This window comes from Dipodomys spectabilis, unplaced genomic scaffold (genome assembly GCF_019054845.1).
Source record: "Dipodomys spectabilis isolate Male_0828 unplaced genomic scaffold, ASM1905484v1 ptg000081l, whole genome shotgun sequence".
Lineage (NCBI taxonomy): Eukaryota > Metazoa > Chordata > Mammalia > Rodentia > Heteromyidae > Dipodomys > Dipodomys spectabilis.
The window spans coordinates 22,460,265-22,476,164 of NW_024870758.1; the positions used below are offsets into that span (position 1 = coordinate 22,460,265).

At 39.1% G+C, this 15,900-nt stretch overlaps 1 protein-coding gene across 1 annotated transcript in view; it reads right to left on the minus strand.

The window, feature by feature from the left end:
- The window catches only part of Acvr1 (activin A receptor type 1), a 121,448-nt gene that overhangs the window by 21,452 nt on the left and 84,096 nt on the right, over window positions 1-15,900 (minus strand). Inside the window, 7 exon segments of the mRNA XM_042683502.1 lie at window positions 4,036-4,182; window positions 7,749-7,848; window positions 11,532-11,650; window positions 11,653-11,742; window positions 14,074-14,121; window positions 14,124-14,154; window positions 14,156-14,337. Coding sequence (XP_042539436.1) covers window positions 4,036-4,182; window positions 7,749-7,848; window positions 11,532-11,650; window positions 11,653-11,742; window positions 14,074-14,121; window positions 14,124-14,154; window positions 14,156-14,337 — 717 coding nt within the window.

Below are 15,900 nucleotides of genomic sequence, written 5' to 3' on the forward strand. Positions count from 1 at the left end.
AGACACTTTACTAAACATTCTCAAGAAACCTAAATATACCAAAAGAACCCTTAATCTTTAATAGCTTCCCCCCCGCCCAAAATGCCCTAGGTCATAAGACACCCCCCCATTCAGAAGATATTGTATCTGTGTAGGCTCTAACTGAATTTTCCCCCAAGGAAGAGAAATCTGATTAAATAAATAATAAGCAAATCTTTATTTCCTTACCTTCCCTAAGTGCTATCAGTCAAATAAGAATTTTGTTTGTCCATTAATTATATTCTAAGTCTATAGAACATAATTTAATATTTACATAAGCAGGATACTTCTTCACTGTTTACCTCTCAAATATCTTATTGCTTCACAATGCTTGAATACTTCTGTTGGATATTTGTGTTTTGCACCAAGCACTCTATTATTGATGGAGGTGGCATAGGCACCTTAAATTGGAACTCTGGCATGGACACTGGATTGTTCATACCATAGGAGAAAGGATTAGAGTCTATGTCTCTTGCTTCACAATCAAAGGCACCCTCGCTGGCTCTTCAAGAGCACATAAAACTCATTCTGAAGTGAGGTGATCTATGTGAACTCAGTGACTATGCTCCCAAGGGACCAAGTACATCAGGTAACTGTGACAGGAGAGGCCACATCACACAAAGCATTAACTGTTGACAGGTATACCCAAAGCTGTACAACTTGATTACAATACTGACTCCAACATCCCCAAAATTTGTGATCTTGCCCAAGTCACATAAAATCTCCACTTTAGTTTCTTTACTTCTAAGATGAAGATATCTGCAACGTTTATCTCATGAGGTAATTTTGAAATAAAAGAGGCACTGTGCTGAAAATGCTTCAAGCAATACCTAAAATGCAGTGAGCATGGAAGACTAGCTGGTATCTACTATATTTCAGCATAACCCAGAGCTCAATTAAAACCATAACGACGACTTTATAATTTGTTTGCAAATTGCTTCCTTCTCTTCTCATTACTCTCAGGAAATTCTGAAAAAAGTACACATTTTAATAGTTCAAGAGAGTTTGGGTGTTGGATGGTGGCCGAGGCTGCATAACAGTGCAAATGCACCTAATGCCATTGAACTGTGTGTTCCAAATGGATGAAGGGGAAAATACTTGGTTGTGTTTTTAAAGAGCATAAAACAAGACTTCTGAGAAAATGCTCAGATTAATCAATGTCTTTGGGTTCAGTGATGGGGAAAAGAATGCTAACAAATGTAACTTTGACCAAAGTCACATAGTAAGCCTTTACTAGTCAACACAGGAGATAACAGTTTCTCTTTCCATACCACTGTTCCAGCCGTCATATGACACAATTTTCCATTAGCCACCGATGTGCTAATTTCCATACCAGAGTAGAAGGAAGGCTTGCAATTCAAACTGGTCCATCTTAAAGGTACTGTGTTATTGTGTGATAAGTTCAACTAAAGATAAAAAAGAGGGCTCAAACTTTTAGTTGGATGTATATATAGGTAAATCAACAAGATAGAGTATAATTTATATATTTTGGGAAGCTAGCATTAGCAATACTCACAAGTGGGAGGGACTGTGAGCCAGGTATGTGAGTGTGGCATGTGTCTGTGCTCCCAAGCACGGGAGGCTGAGATAGGTGGACTGCTTGAGGCCAACCTGGGCAAAACAGTTGGACCTTGTCTCAAAAAGATAAACAAAAAGAGAAAAAGAAGCAGGAGCAGCAGCAGTAGCTTTCCAAACACAACAGGCTCTTTTGATAAGAAAGAAAATGATCACAGAAAACAAAGCTTTTGTGCCCAGGAAGCCAGAAAAGTGGGGAAAGGAAAGCTGTCAATCTCTATGACATTTCTTGACTAGAGGTAGTAATCCATCCATATGGCTGTGATTATAATGAGAGGATAAAGATATCATAAATTCAGAATTTCTACACATCATTGTGTTATAAGAAACAATGTCTTATCCTATGTGTTCATACTAAGGGAATATAATGTGAATCATATTTTAAAAGTATCTTTTAAATTTCCCTTGTGATTAAATCTAATTTAGTAAATATTTATTGGGTACTGTCACATGCTAGACATTGTGCTCAGCACTGGATATGAATGTAAGAACAATGGAAATGAGTTTTGCCACTGGTGTACAATGGAGGGATATCACAGATCACTTACCTGAGGGGCAAGGATAAGAGACAATGTGTAGTATGCAATATTGTCGAGTATTCTGCGTAGAACATCTGATTCCCATAGTATGAAAGGGGAATGGGTAGATGTGTCCTTCCTTCAAGTCTTATACCTTGCATGCTTAAAGCTAGGTACACTTCCCATTAAGATTAATTCCACTGCTTAGGAATACGTACTTCTTGTACACCACGGCTTCTAATACAATCAACTCTCAATTTGCTGTTTAAACCTTAGTAAGTTCCAGAGGCAGAAGGAAAGTTGAAACATTCATGGGCAATTTTCACTCCAAATTTCAGAAGCAACTCCACTGCTAGATGGCAATCTAGAAGAGTGCGGTGTGCAGCACAGAGCTGCAGCTTAAGAGTCAGCCTGCCCACTATGTTCTTAGATCTCCTGCCTCGCTTGGCTGAACATCAGTTGCCCCATTAGTTAAAACTGGGAAAATATGACTACTTACTTTCTTATGGTTAGGGTAAAGATTACATGAGAACACGTAAGACAAATACTTCTAACGGGTCAGTATCCACCGTGACTTTTGGTGGTGTTACTGTTGCCGTTGCAGCTATTACCCTTAGGTCTCTAACTACCATGCAATGGCAGCTATTACCCTTAGGTCTCTAACTGCCATGCAATGTGAGGTATAGGCAGAAAAAGGTGAGGATGTGCAAAGCAGCACAATTTCCACTGGGAGAAACTGGAGGGGACTGCAAAGTCTGGAAGGGGGTTGCTAGAGGATCCAAAGCAACATGAACAAGGAAGAGACCTAAATGTTATGGCAACCCCAAGCAATGGCAACACTGTTCTAACTGAATGTGAACACAAGTCTACTTGTAGCCCTCAAATGGAGAGTCTTGAATGTCAAGCCTAGAAATCACAAAAGTTGCAGTCAATTTTGTAGTCAAAGCCACCCTGAACAGAAAGATGACAGCAACAAAGCAAATGAAGGGCATTAGGTGAGGACTAGGGCCCAAGAGGACAGAAAAAGAAAAGAAAGAGATCAACAGCAGAAACTGGAATGATTTGAAGCAGAGCTTTGGGCAACCTACAAACCATCATTTACTGACAGGCTTCCTCAGATTTAAGAAATTGATAGCAGCAGGATAGAAACACATTCTCACATCATCTTTACCCTAGCCATAAGAAAGACCAAAGCCCTAAACTAATAGCCAACACTATCATTTACAGTTTAAAAAAAAATCTGTGTAAAATTTACATCTTCTCTTAAAGCAGCATTCCAAGCAGCATTCCCTATACATGTATTATTATGAACACATTTAGAAACTGAAAACTACAGAAGTCAATGTCCCCCAGGACTATGTTCACTCCTTCTATTACCATAGCCACATTTCAGTGGGCACTTTACATATTTCACAAGTGTTGCTAAGCTTTAGTTTCCAAATTAAGATGTATGCTGAATTGCTCTGTAAATCTGGTCTTTAAAAATGATGCCTAGTTTGAGAGAATGTGCATTTCATTATGATGTCCCCAAGAGCTGTGAATCTCTAGGAAAGAGTCCAAAGATCTTTCTTAGTTTGATTCAAGTAATAAATATTCAAAAAGGGTGGAGTTTAGAACAACTCTAGAAGCCTTGAAGTGAACAAGATGGGACAATTTTTTTTGTTGTTGTTTAAATAACGAGCTGCAGATGTAGGAATAAGAATGAGCAATAACGGATTTCCTTCTTATCATCCACACAATCTTATGACTTATTTTCAGATTTAAACAAGAAATTGGTGTTAAAGGAAAATAAAACAGAACATGCATGTTGTATATCCCAATAGAAGTCTCTAAGAGAGACTAAAACTCACACTCAGCAAACAAGAGCAGGGGTATGTACTTCTCTACCCAGATCAGTTAAGGAGAGGTATATGCTCATACTTACCTAAAATGTTCTCATGCCTCAACATCACAGTGTTGTACAGCTCTGTCTCCCTGAACCATGACTTCTCATCCCGGGAAGAGAAGATCTTCACAGCAACATTTTCCCCTTGCCAACTGCCCCTCCATACTTCACCATACCTGCCTTTCCCTGTGGAAAGTGAGACAGATGTGACTCTAGAGGTAAGTACGCAAGAAGCAGCCAGCCTGGTGATTCCTACAATCTAGCCAATGAGTCCAGCACCTGCAACTCTTTAACATGCAAGTAGGTGAGATTTAGAAGAATACAGATGATCAGATTTCAATATAGTACTGAAAGCCTAAAAGAGTGTGTAATGAGAGTAATTCAATGCCTTGCTTCTTTCCTTCCTTCCCTCCTTCATTCTAGATCCAAACAGGGATTTTCTAAGCACACAAATCTGAAGTGTATACATTGTTTTTTCCACAAAGAAATGTCTAAGTTCTGAGGATTAAAAACTATTACAACCAGGCAGGTAGTACTGATGGCTCATACCTGTAATCCTAGCTACTCAGGAGGCTGAGATCTGAGGATAGTTGTTTTAAGTTTGTGACAATCCTATGTCCAATTAACTACCAAAAACAGCTGGAAGTGGAGGTATAGTTCAGGTAGTAGAGTATTAGGCTTGAACCCAAAAGCTCAGGGCCAATGCTCAGGTACTGAGTCCCAGGACCAGCACACGTGCATGCAGGCACATATGCAGGCAGGCACACACACACACACACACACACACACACACACACACAACAACAACAACAACAACAGCAGCAACAACAACCTAATACAACCAAACACAAAACTGTTCGAGACTGTTGAATTCATTACTACTTTCCTTATAGGAAGATTTACAACTATTCTGATTTCTCACACTGGTCATGAGTATTTGTTTATTAGATAGCCCCTGCTGTACCACAAAAGGCTACACTTAAAAGGATACTAAAAGAAGAGATTTTGAAAACTATAGTGACTTCAATTGTGAAGTGACCTGTCTAGTGTTCATTACCAACATGTTCCCCATTTCATTCTCTGTAATTACAGGTAGGGGTGATCAGGGCAGGAGGAGGTGAGGTAATCACCTGGAGACCATGAGGACCAACTTGAGGTCAAATCAACCTGGATGTCAATGCAATAGGAGACAGACCTTACCGGGCAGAGAGGCTGTCTGCTCAGTCACATGATGACTGGGACCATAACACCGTGATTAGCAGCTACAGCATCACTCACATGTACGAAACTATAGTGCTTTTCTGGAAAACTAAGCCAATGATATCCCAAACATGAAAAAAAGGCAGGTGTGTCCAACAGACACCCTGGAGCAATCAACAAAACCACTGAATTAGACACAGGGTATGATGGCCAAGGGAGAGTGCTTGACTAGCATAAGTGAGGCCCTGAATTCCATCCCTAGCACTGGGGAAGGGAGAGACAAGACACTGAAAGTAGGTTCCCTGATAAAAAACCAACATCCCTATTCAATACCAATGATTGATCTAAAAGGATTTTATGTGTGGTTGATAAGTACTGTCAGATAATACAAAATCTATTTAGTACAGGATTCATTTTAATCAAGTCAAAGCAACTGCTCAGCACTGGGAGCTAGAGATAAGCACCAGCACTAAGATGCTATGAAAATTAGCTGCAAGAAAAAAAAGATATGCTAATCTTTTCCTGCCTTAGGTTCCATTTTATGTCTTGATTTTTTTTTCTTTTTCCCTCATTTTTTTCATTGGAAAGGAAAGAAATATATCCCAAAGAATTGTGGACATAAAGTTGCCTCAAATCTCTTTTTTTGGTTTTTCTTTAAGAAAACAGACGATATGTGGCAGGGTATGTAGATAAAATTAAAATAGAATTCTATTTCAATGGTTTTCAAATACTTCTCAGTTGTCAACGGCTTTTTGCAAATGCAATCTTAGGCAGAAGCCCCTAAAACAAAAGAGAATTGCCTGATAGCCTTGATTAGGGGGTCCTACGAAGATCCATCCAGGCACCTGAAACTTAGAGGTCACTGAACACTCTCTGCAAATGACTGACCTGTCAACTTCCCATGTTTCTGAGCTACAATTATTAATACGACAATCCAGGCAGTTTAATACCTTTCTTTTTGCTGAAAGCTGTAGCATACACCACAGGTTTCAGAAGAGGCTTTGCTTTCAGTGGAGACTTTAGTGTTTAACCCAACAAAAATGCAAATATGCACTGCTCTGAAATATGCCAAAGAATACCTATAGGACCAGAAATAGCACATACTCATAAAGGTGCAATTGGACTTGGGGGCTAATCTGTGAGTACTAAGTTACAGATGCAATGCTACCCTGTAAATGGTGAGTATCTGGGACAGGAAAGGAGAGGCTTTCTTCCTATCACGACCTGGACTTCTTGTTCAGAATCAAGCAGAATGCAAGATTGTATGAGAGGACAACTCTGGTTGTATGTAATAAGCCTGTGTGGAGCTTTTCCATCTTTGTCTATTCTTACTCTGCTGTGGAGGAGTCATGAACAGTAGAAAGCAATGTCAGAAACTACAGACCTAGAGAAAAGGCATCATGGCTGCTGCTCTACCCACCTCCTCAGTTGCTACTACCAACTTTAGGAATAATTCTCCATGAAGACAGGAAGAGAATACATGTCAGTACTGAAGAGGTACAAGAAGCTATGATGTACAGCTACCTCTCCAAAGCAAAAGATGATAGGATAGCAGCTGTGATGCTCCACTCACAGGTACCCTGGACAATGGGAGGAGTTTGGTAACTTTATATCCCTACTCTACAGTCATCTCTGTATGCCATGGAAAAAGTATTGAAAATTCATTTGCCATGTGCAAACACCTACTTGCTACAAGAAACTAACAAATACTGACTTTAAAAAAGCATTTGCAAGCCAGGTGCTGGTGGCTCATGCCTGTAATCCTAGCTACTCAGAAGCCTGAGATCTGAGGATTGCAGTTCAAAGCCACTTAGGCAGGAAAGTCTGTGAGATCTTATCTCCAACTAACCACCAGAAAACCAGAAGTGGAGCTGTGGCTCATAGTGGTAGAATGCTAGCCTTGAGCAAAGAAACTCAGAAAGAGCACCAAGGCCCCAAGTTCAAGTCTCAGGATCAGTATGAAAATAATAATAATGATGATGATGATGATGATGATGATCATAGTACATGTGGTAGAGCACCTGGAGCACAAATTATACATATACCATGATAAATCAATGTAAATATATATTCTTATATGGGGAAAATTAGAGACTATACAAAATATGTAGCTCTTGCTCAAATAAGGTAGTTAGGGAAATACTGTTGGTGTAATTTATTTCATTGTACCTGTTAATAAGTATACATATTTGTTAAAATTATTTATTTTTAAAAGAGGGGAAGAATGAGAAGGATTAGAAAATTGCACAACCTAATCATGTCAAATTATACTTGGAGTAGCCAAATCAATTCATTTTAAGTATTCCCATCATCCCAAAGGGTTATTTGCAATGGAGAGCTTTTATCTGGGCATCCTCTATACAATAGTTTCTACATGTTCAGGAACTCAAGCATGAAGAACAGAGACCACTGGGCTCCTCACGTGGCTTAATATGTTCTAAAGTTTAATAAAGAAGCAGTAGGCAATAGAAACAGACCTTTTATGTTACATTCTACATCTGGAGCCATAACATACCACATATCTCCCACCAAGAAAAAGAAAAAAGAATTACCAACACACTCCAACAGTGTAATCTGTCGAGCCACTGTTCTTTGAACCAAAAAAGGAAGACCGGAGCCACTTCCTGATGTGCATGAATGATCCAATAAATCCTGTGGTTTAAGACAAGAAGAAAAAAGACACAACTGAGCAGCAGCTCCTGGTTTAGTTTTTAGCAAGTATGCCATTGCGATTTACATGAGGGTAGTAGCCTACACACACATTGGCATGCATGGAAAGTCCCATTGGAGAAGACATGCTTTTGTTTCCTAGGAAAACTAGAAACCAGACCTTTCCTTACTAGGTTTTCCTGAGGAATTAGGAGCCCACCCCCTTTTTTTTTTTATAAATACAAAGATATATGGAATCCAGTATGCTTACTGGATAAAGAAATGTCAAAAGCAGGAGTGAATACAGGAGTAAGCAGAAGAACAGGGAAGGGAAGGGCAAGGAGGGACAATATAAGGGACAGGGCTAGATATCTACTATACTGTGCTATGCTCATTACATTTGTGCTATGCTCATTACATATCTATCAAATGATCTGTTGTGGTTGCTATGCCAACTAAGAAAGCCTAATTAGAAACAAACATATTAAGACTATGAACTAACAACTGTAATTTTTTTAATGGAAAGTCTCCAATAACCATGTGAACCATTAAATTGGTACACTCAGCAGGGACGGGTTCCCTGGATGGAGATTGTCTTTTAGGGAGATGAAGAGCAAAAGGGTCACTAAGTTAACGTCTATTTGTCATTTTTTAATACAAATTACTCACAAGTACAAATGGAAAAAATAAAGTTATGAGTTTCATTAAAAACATAAAAATAGAGTCCCAAAGTGACTTCTACAAATGAACACACTGAAAAAAAAAAAAAAAAGAATCCCAGCTAATTTATTCATTAAACTTCCCTTTTTACTCTGAGCGTAAGCCAAGAATACAAAGTCTTTTGGTATCATGCAGCAACTTTGTATAATAAACAATACTGTGCTTGTGGTGTCGGTGGCAATGCTGTGGTACTCTTCCTCTCTCATTCATGTTAGCTGTCCTATTAAAGTAAGATGTTGATTCTATGAATTTAATCTTCCTTCACTTTCTTTTAGCCCTAGTGCAAAATACTGTTGATAGCAGAATTACCAAAAGCTGAGCATCCACAGGAAGAAATTCAGAACCTTTACAAACCATAAAAGGGATAATCAACAAGAAAATGAATGTAGATGAAATAGTCTATACCTCCTAATCATTCGCTCTCTTGCTGTTTTTCTCCCTCATACATTCAATTTCTTTATGAGAAAAATAATTCTGCAAATTAACCTGTTAAACTTAAATGTGTAGCTTTTCATAATGTATAATTTTGGCTCCAAACTCAGTCCAGGGTTTTAGAGAAAAAACAAAGTTAACCGAAGAGTCGCAAACATCGCCATCAACTCCTGGGTCTCAAAGTGTAGTCAAGGAGTAAGGGAATGGCAATGTTTTGTGGAATCATACTGATGAGCATCGTGCTTAAATAAACAAGTATATAGACTAACAATGACAATTTGCTTTAAGAACTGCATTCCTTAATGTGTTACTAAGTCATGATACAGCATCATGTGACTCAGAGCTTACTGTTTTGGCACATGAACTTGCTCCTCTTTCAAAATCCTAGAAACTATTTAAATGGTAATTTACACTAGATATTTCAATGATTACCCATGGCAATTAGTTATGTTAGCAGCTCTGAAGCAGAAAGTTCTGCCTAATCTATTTTAGGGTCTTGCTTTGCTAAACCTTTGTCAGGATTTATCCTCAGATCTTCCTAAATAAACTCATTTAGTTTTCCTTAAAGCTTGGAATCCACTGATGAGTAAACTTCAAACAAAATAATTATATTTTTCCGTTTCTAAAATGGTGTGTCTGTCCTTACCCTCCCAGTTCCATGACATCAAACTTCAGTAAGTAGAAAAAAACAAACACATTTATATGTGTCTTCTTCATACAAAATGACTAATGGCCCAATGATAGGGCAGACAGCAGGAACAAATGTTTCCCAGCCTGAACCAACCATTGAATGTGCTGACAAGCTCCCTAGAGGTAGGTCCTACCCAGGTGAACACCTAAGCTACAAAAAGCCACCAGCAAGAAGGCATCTTCTTTAGCAAAAAGGAAAGTGACTTAATACAAGACGATTTTAGATGATCTGTAGCACAGCATTACCATTGAAACACATTATAAAGACATGACCTTGATTGTCTCTATATCATCAGGTTGACAAGGAGATCATCAATTTGGCATTTGTGTCTCTTATACCTCTCTTAACATTCACAAAACTTTAACTTTCTCAGAGATCCAGGTCATATCCATGCAGGATTTGATTTTTATTCTTCTGTATTTTAATGCAACTTTATTTGTATGTAATCTCTCCTTTTCCTAAAGTGTAAAGTTTTTTTTTAATTAACACTTAACAAAACAAAAATTTTAAATACCTAAAAGAAAGCAATCACTTTTAACGTGATGTCATCATTTTAAGATATGCTAAAATGAGTTTTTTGCATAGTTTTGATTTTGTTTTCTGAGACAGCATCTTGCTATACATAGTTTAAGCTGACATCAAATTCATGACCCTTCTGTCTCTACCTCTTAAGTGCTGAGATTACCAGGCATGCACCACCATGCTTGGGCAGGAGAATGATTTTTAAATGTATCAATATAGTGGTTTGCATGTTAAATAAGTAAAGTGCAGTTATCTTGAAATAATATATGGTGCAAATGTAATATACTCTTTTTGAAAAAACCTCAAAAGATTGTAAAATACCTCTAATTTTTATTGGCAATATGTTGAAATGATTTAAAAAATTGTATATTCTGAATTGTATATATTGTTAAAATTAACCATTCTTGTTTCACTTTATTTATGCTTTGTGTTATGTTTTGTTTTAGCTTCTTTGGAAATTTCAAATTATATAGCTGGTATACAAATTACTGCTGGACAGCACTGGCTCAATCAAATGACTGATCTCCACAAGGGGGCAGCCCAGGAGCACAAAAAATTTAATAGCTAATTGGATGTCAAGTATTTTTTAAGCATTAAATTATAGGGTGCTGAAATAATCAAGAAAGGGTATAGATTTTTACTATTATATAAAAGATCCTTCCTTCTTGGCTGGCATACTTGCTTGCTTGCTTCCTTCCTTCCTTCCTTTACTTGGTGCCAGTCCTGGAACTTGAACTCAGGGTCTAGAGACTGTCCCTGAGTTTTTGTGCTCAAGGCTAATGCTTTACCACTTCACAATCCCATTTTTTAGCTTTATTGGTAGTTAGGTGGAGATAGGATTCTCATAGACTTTCTTGCCCAGGCTGGCTTTGAACCACAATCCTCAAATCTCAACTTGCTCAGTAGCTAACAGCTATGAGCCACCAGAGCCCAGCATAATGTTTTCTTTTAAAAAGCTATGGGGCGGGGGGGGGGGGGGGGGGGGGGGGAGGGGGAGGGAGAGGCAGGGAGGATCCCTAAAAATGAAATGAAGCAGTTGAATACCACCAATTGTATACAACCCTCCAAAGTTGCAGGTAATCATTCTCTATCCCCTTTTCTTTATTTCCAAAAGAAAAGTAACTACCAAGAATCTATTAAAACAACTCATCTTCTTCTCCCCACTTCCTTCAATGTCTGTCTGAAATGGAGACTGAACAAGCATTAGGAGTGGGTGACCAATAGCTCCTACATGCACTGTCCATGCACTGTTGGCCAGAGAAAGAAAGTATTTTCAGCCATTTTTGCTATCTGAGGATTCCCTGTGGGGTTACACACTCACTGCTAAAGTGCTGTCTCCAACATTGGTGGTGATGAGCCCTTCGATGGTACCATACTCCACATCTCTGGGATTAAGGCGCTCTTGGTTGCGCCTTTTAAATTTTCGGAGAGCCACTCCAGTAGGCATGCTAGAAGGCATATTGCAAACACCACAGAGAGAATAATGAGGCCGACCTCCAAGTGGAAATTCTGCGATCCAGGGAAGGATTTCCCTGGAGAAAAGAAAAGAGTAATTGGCTGTCAGGATCACTGTTTGCTTGTTATTTAGCATAATCAACATCCTAACAAGCAGCTTCTAATCCTGATCACATAGTCTCACTAGTTACAAAGTGTTAAAAATACTTCCTAAAACCTGGCCAACGGCCCAGCCATTTAAACTTACTCAATTAGATAGAACTAGAATTTGAAAAATACTACTGAAGTTCGATTGTATTAATGCATGTATGTGAAAGTGCTTTTAAAGTACATAGTACATTACAAATCTTGATATCACTCTTATTAAATTGATTTGAGATAAAAAGATGTTTTCTATCCAGCCTTCACAGACACTATGCTATAATCCTATGAAAAAAAGCATGTCTATATTAAAACCCAATTGCCCCATTTTTTTGTTCACTTTTTAATATGCACTGGATAGCTAATGCTGAATTCTCGCTGATCTTTTTACATCGTAATTTCTATATAGTAACCTATTCACTTATTTATGCATTCACTCACTCACAGAGTTATTCACTGGTTCCCTCCCTTGTTCAAATTTAGTGGATGACCCATTCAAACCCTGGTGCATTCACTCAAACACTTCATGGTAACATTTGTGTGTATATATTCTCAAAAGCTGCTGGGTGCTGGTGGCTTACACCTGTAATCCTAGCTACTCAGGAGACTAAAATCTAGGGATCAAGATTCAAAATCAGCCTGGGCAGGAAAGTCTGTGAAGCTCATCTCCAAAAAGCCACCAAAATGCTAGAAGTAGAGCTACAGCTCAAGTGGTAGAACACTAGCTTTGAGCAGAAAAGCTCAGGGACAGCGCCCAGGAGACGCGCATGCACACGCACGCACGCACGCACGCACGCACGCACGCACACACACACACACACACATACACACAAAGGCTTTCTGCTTGTCTAGTGACCTAATCAAACTAAATCAAAACTACTTGGACAGGGACAGTCTATAACCATGGCCTATAATCAAGGATCCCCAAACAATAAATACCTGGGAATTGCAGCCCCCTTCACAATATTCTGTCTCAAAGCCCTGTTCTCTACAACCTGCTTTACCTGTCTCAATGTTCCTGCCCCCTTTAGCAATCCACTCTGAAAGTTCTTTATACTAAATTTCTTTAATTTTCCAAGACTTGACATACCTGGCACTCTATGGTACATGTCATTTCGATGATAAAGTATAAAAGCAATTAAACTCAGTATTAAATTATAGACATAGCCTCTCACCTGAGAAATTCTCTAAAGAAAATATCATTTGTTACAACTGAGTCTAGCAGTGTCCTGCATATGAGGTCTTTCCTATTGTTGACATGCTAATCTTCATATGAAAGCAGACATTTCTTCATGTCCACCTACCCTGCTGATAAAAATCTAACTCACAAAGCACAAGGAAGTTCCTTTTTAGTCTTAACCATTTAAGTATTTGATCTTTTTCAAACCTTGCATTAGTCAATCATATTTCCTAATCAGAATGTAACCTTTTCTATCTTTAACATTAAAATCTCTATAACGTGCTCTTCTATTAGCTTTTCGGTTTTTTCTGCCTCCTCCCTGCCAGTTCTGTCAGTGAGTGCTCCTCATGGCCTCTCTTATTCTGCTTTTTTTTTCTTTTATGAGTACAAAATTAAATAATTATACCTATTAAAAGTGTACTCCATATTAAGAGAGTAATTTTGGCTTACAGTGTGTCTGTATTCGTCTTTGCAGGGACTTGAGATAGCAATTTACAGTTCATTTTACAGGGAACCACTTTTCGAGGAGGAGAGATTTCCAGAGGGTATGGAATATATAGTAAACACACAAGGAAGAAGATTCCATGCAGGGTTCATGTGATCTCTCACTGGACTAAAGGATTCAGGGAAAAGAGGTTGGTAAGCCTTGTCTTTTTCTACATAAAGAAAGAAAGGCAGTCCATTTGGGAACCAACCTACATTCTACTTTTGCCCTTACATGTGTGACCTAGAGACATATATTACTAAGCAGGATTATTTCAGAACTCTTGAGAGACATCACAACCTCTTAACAGAAAGTGATGTGGGGAGCCATATACTTGGTTTTCAGCCAACTAAAGAGAACTACTAGTCTGTCAATCTGTCTCCAAAGTAAATTATACCTTCCCTAAAATGTCCATCCTACTTTAGATTCTGAAAGATTTGACCTTTTCTTCCTCACCTACACGAACCTTCCATGTGGCTCACTGAATCGGATTCAGACAGGAGGGGGAAAGCCTTGTGGTTGAGTACACCTTTAAACCCAAACAGACTGAAGACAACACTAACAAAGCCCCAACAATCTAGAACTAGAAGAGGCCATGGAAACCTTTCGTGGGCAGCTGGGCAGTGATGTTCCTGTTACACCAGTCCCCTTGCAGCACTCCACGGCTTGGCCAGGTGAAGGTGGGGGTCTTACAGGTCATCTTCCCCTGTTCGTACACCTGAAAGCAGCCCTTCTGGTAGACATGGAAGCCATCGTTGATGCTCAGTGAGGAAAAGCACTGCTGGCCTTCACAGTGGTCCTCATTCCCACAGGAGAGGCCTTCACACACACACATGTAAAGTTTGGGGCTGGCCTTGGGATTTTCATCTGCAAAGGAGAGAAAGGAAGGGGAAAACATCACTTGGGCAAGTTTCAGCCCCATGGAGAGAAAAAAAAAGCCAGCATCTCTCCAGGCCCACCTTAACCACATTCCAAGCCAAAAACCATGACTGCTGGCCATGTCCACATTCTTTGATGCTGTCCCTTGACCAATCAACAAATAATCATCGCCTCTCAACTAATGAATACATTTTGCATATGCTATGTACTCTCTTTTATCTCACAGTTGGCCCAAAGCTGGTCATCATCTCTCTACAGAGACTATGAGCTGCTTCTGCTGTGGTGTTTACATTACCTTCAGATGGTTGGCTCTTCCATCCCAACTCCTGCATACAAATTTTGTTGCATCTATTGCAACAAAATGTTCATCACCTTTACTCTATAACTAAAACAACTCCTAAAACAGTTTCTGTCAGCTCTGTACAACTAGTGAACCCAACAATACAGACTGACACTCTGCTTTAGAACCTAACCACTTCAGAAATACATTTATATAATCAGAGTTTTCATAATTAATAATCTATAGCTACAAATCTGTTCGGAATATTTCCGGCCAGAGATGACTACACTAAGTTTTCAATAGTAGATTCTCAGGATTTTATGTTGAGCCAAATTGGAATTAATAGCTGCTTACAGATTTTCAAACAGAGGCCAGAGGAAGGTATGGCTCAAGCCCACCTGATACCAATCCTTGAATTCAAATCCCTTCAAAATAATCCATTCATTCATTCATTTTCATCTAGCAAGGGGAGAAAATGGCACCAAATACACACAATGAGGACACAAGCAGAACAGAGCAAGCCAAGTTCCTGCAATAAAGTAACAGGTAAGAGCAAAGGAACCTACCAAGTCAAAGATCCAACAAAGAAACAGAAACATATTATAAGGAAGCATAGAAAACAGACCTCCCAACTGACACTTTCTGAAAACATTTATTTGCCATTTTCTTTCCCTTCCCTTGCTGGATTGACTAGTATAGACTTGCTGGCTTCAACAGTTTACACCAGTAGGGAAGGAAAGTGAAGACAGAACCGAAGCAGTACAGACTGGAGACCAGTGATCAGTTAGCCAAGGCCACTGTCATTGAAGCACTGTTCGTATAAGGAAATAGAGCATTCAGAGCTCCTCCAGAGGTCTGTGCCACAGACAGGCTGCTTGCTGATCCTTGAACCCCTGGCAGTGGATGTGTGAGATAAACTGCTTCTTTCTTAAAATAACAGGTCAGATGGCTGTGCTTTCAAGAGAAGACCTTAAGGTGAGGCCTTTGAAAATGTCAAGTTCATTTACACAGGTTTGTGTGGGTGTGTGGAGATGTGGGTTATCTCAAACAGAGAAGAGTGTTCTTAATCTTTCGTCTTCCCTTTTCAAAGAAGTGAAAAAATAGTTCACTGCCCACTGTCATGTGGGTGCCTCATCACATAGAGTAAGTGCATGCAGACACACAGACACAGCCTTCTATTTATAATTGACTTGCTAGTTCTTTTGAAAGCCACAAGGGGCTCATCCAAAAGCAAAGGCATGCCTGAAAGCAGAAAATCCAAAATAGCCACT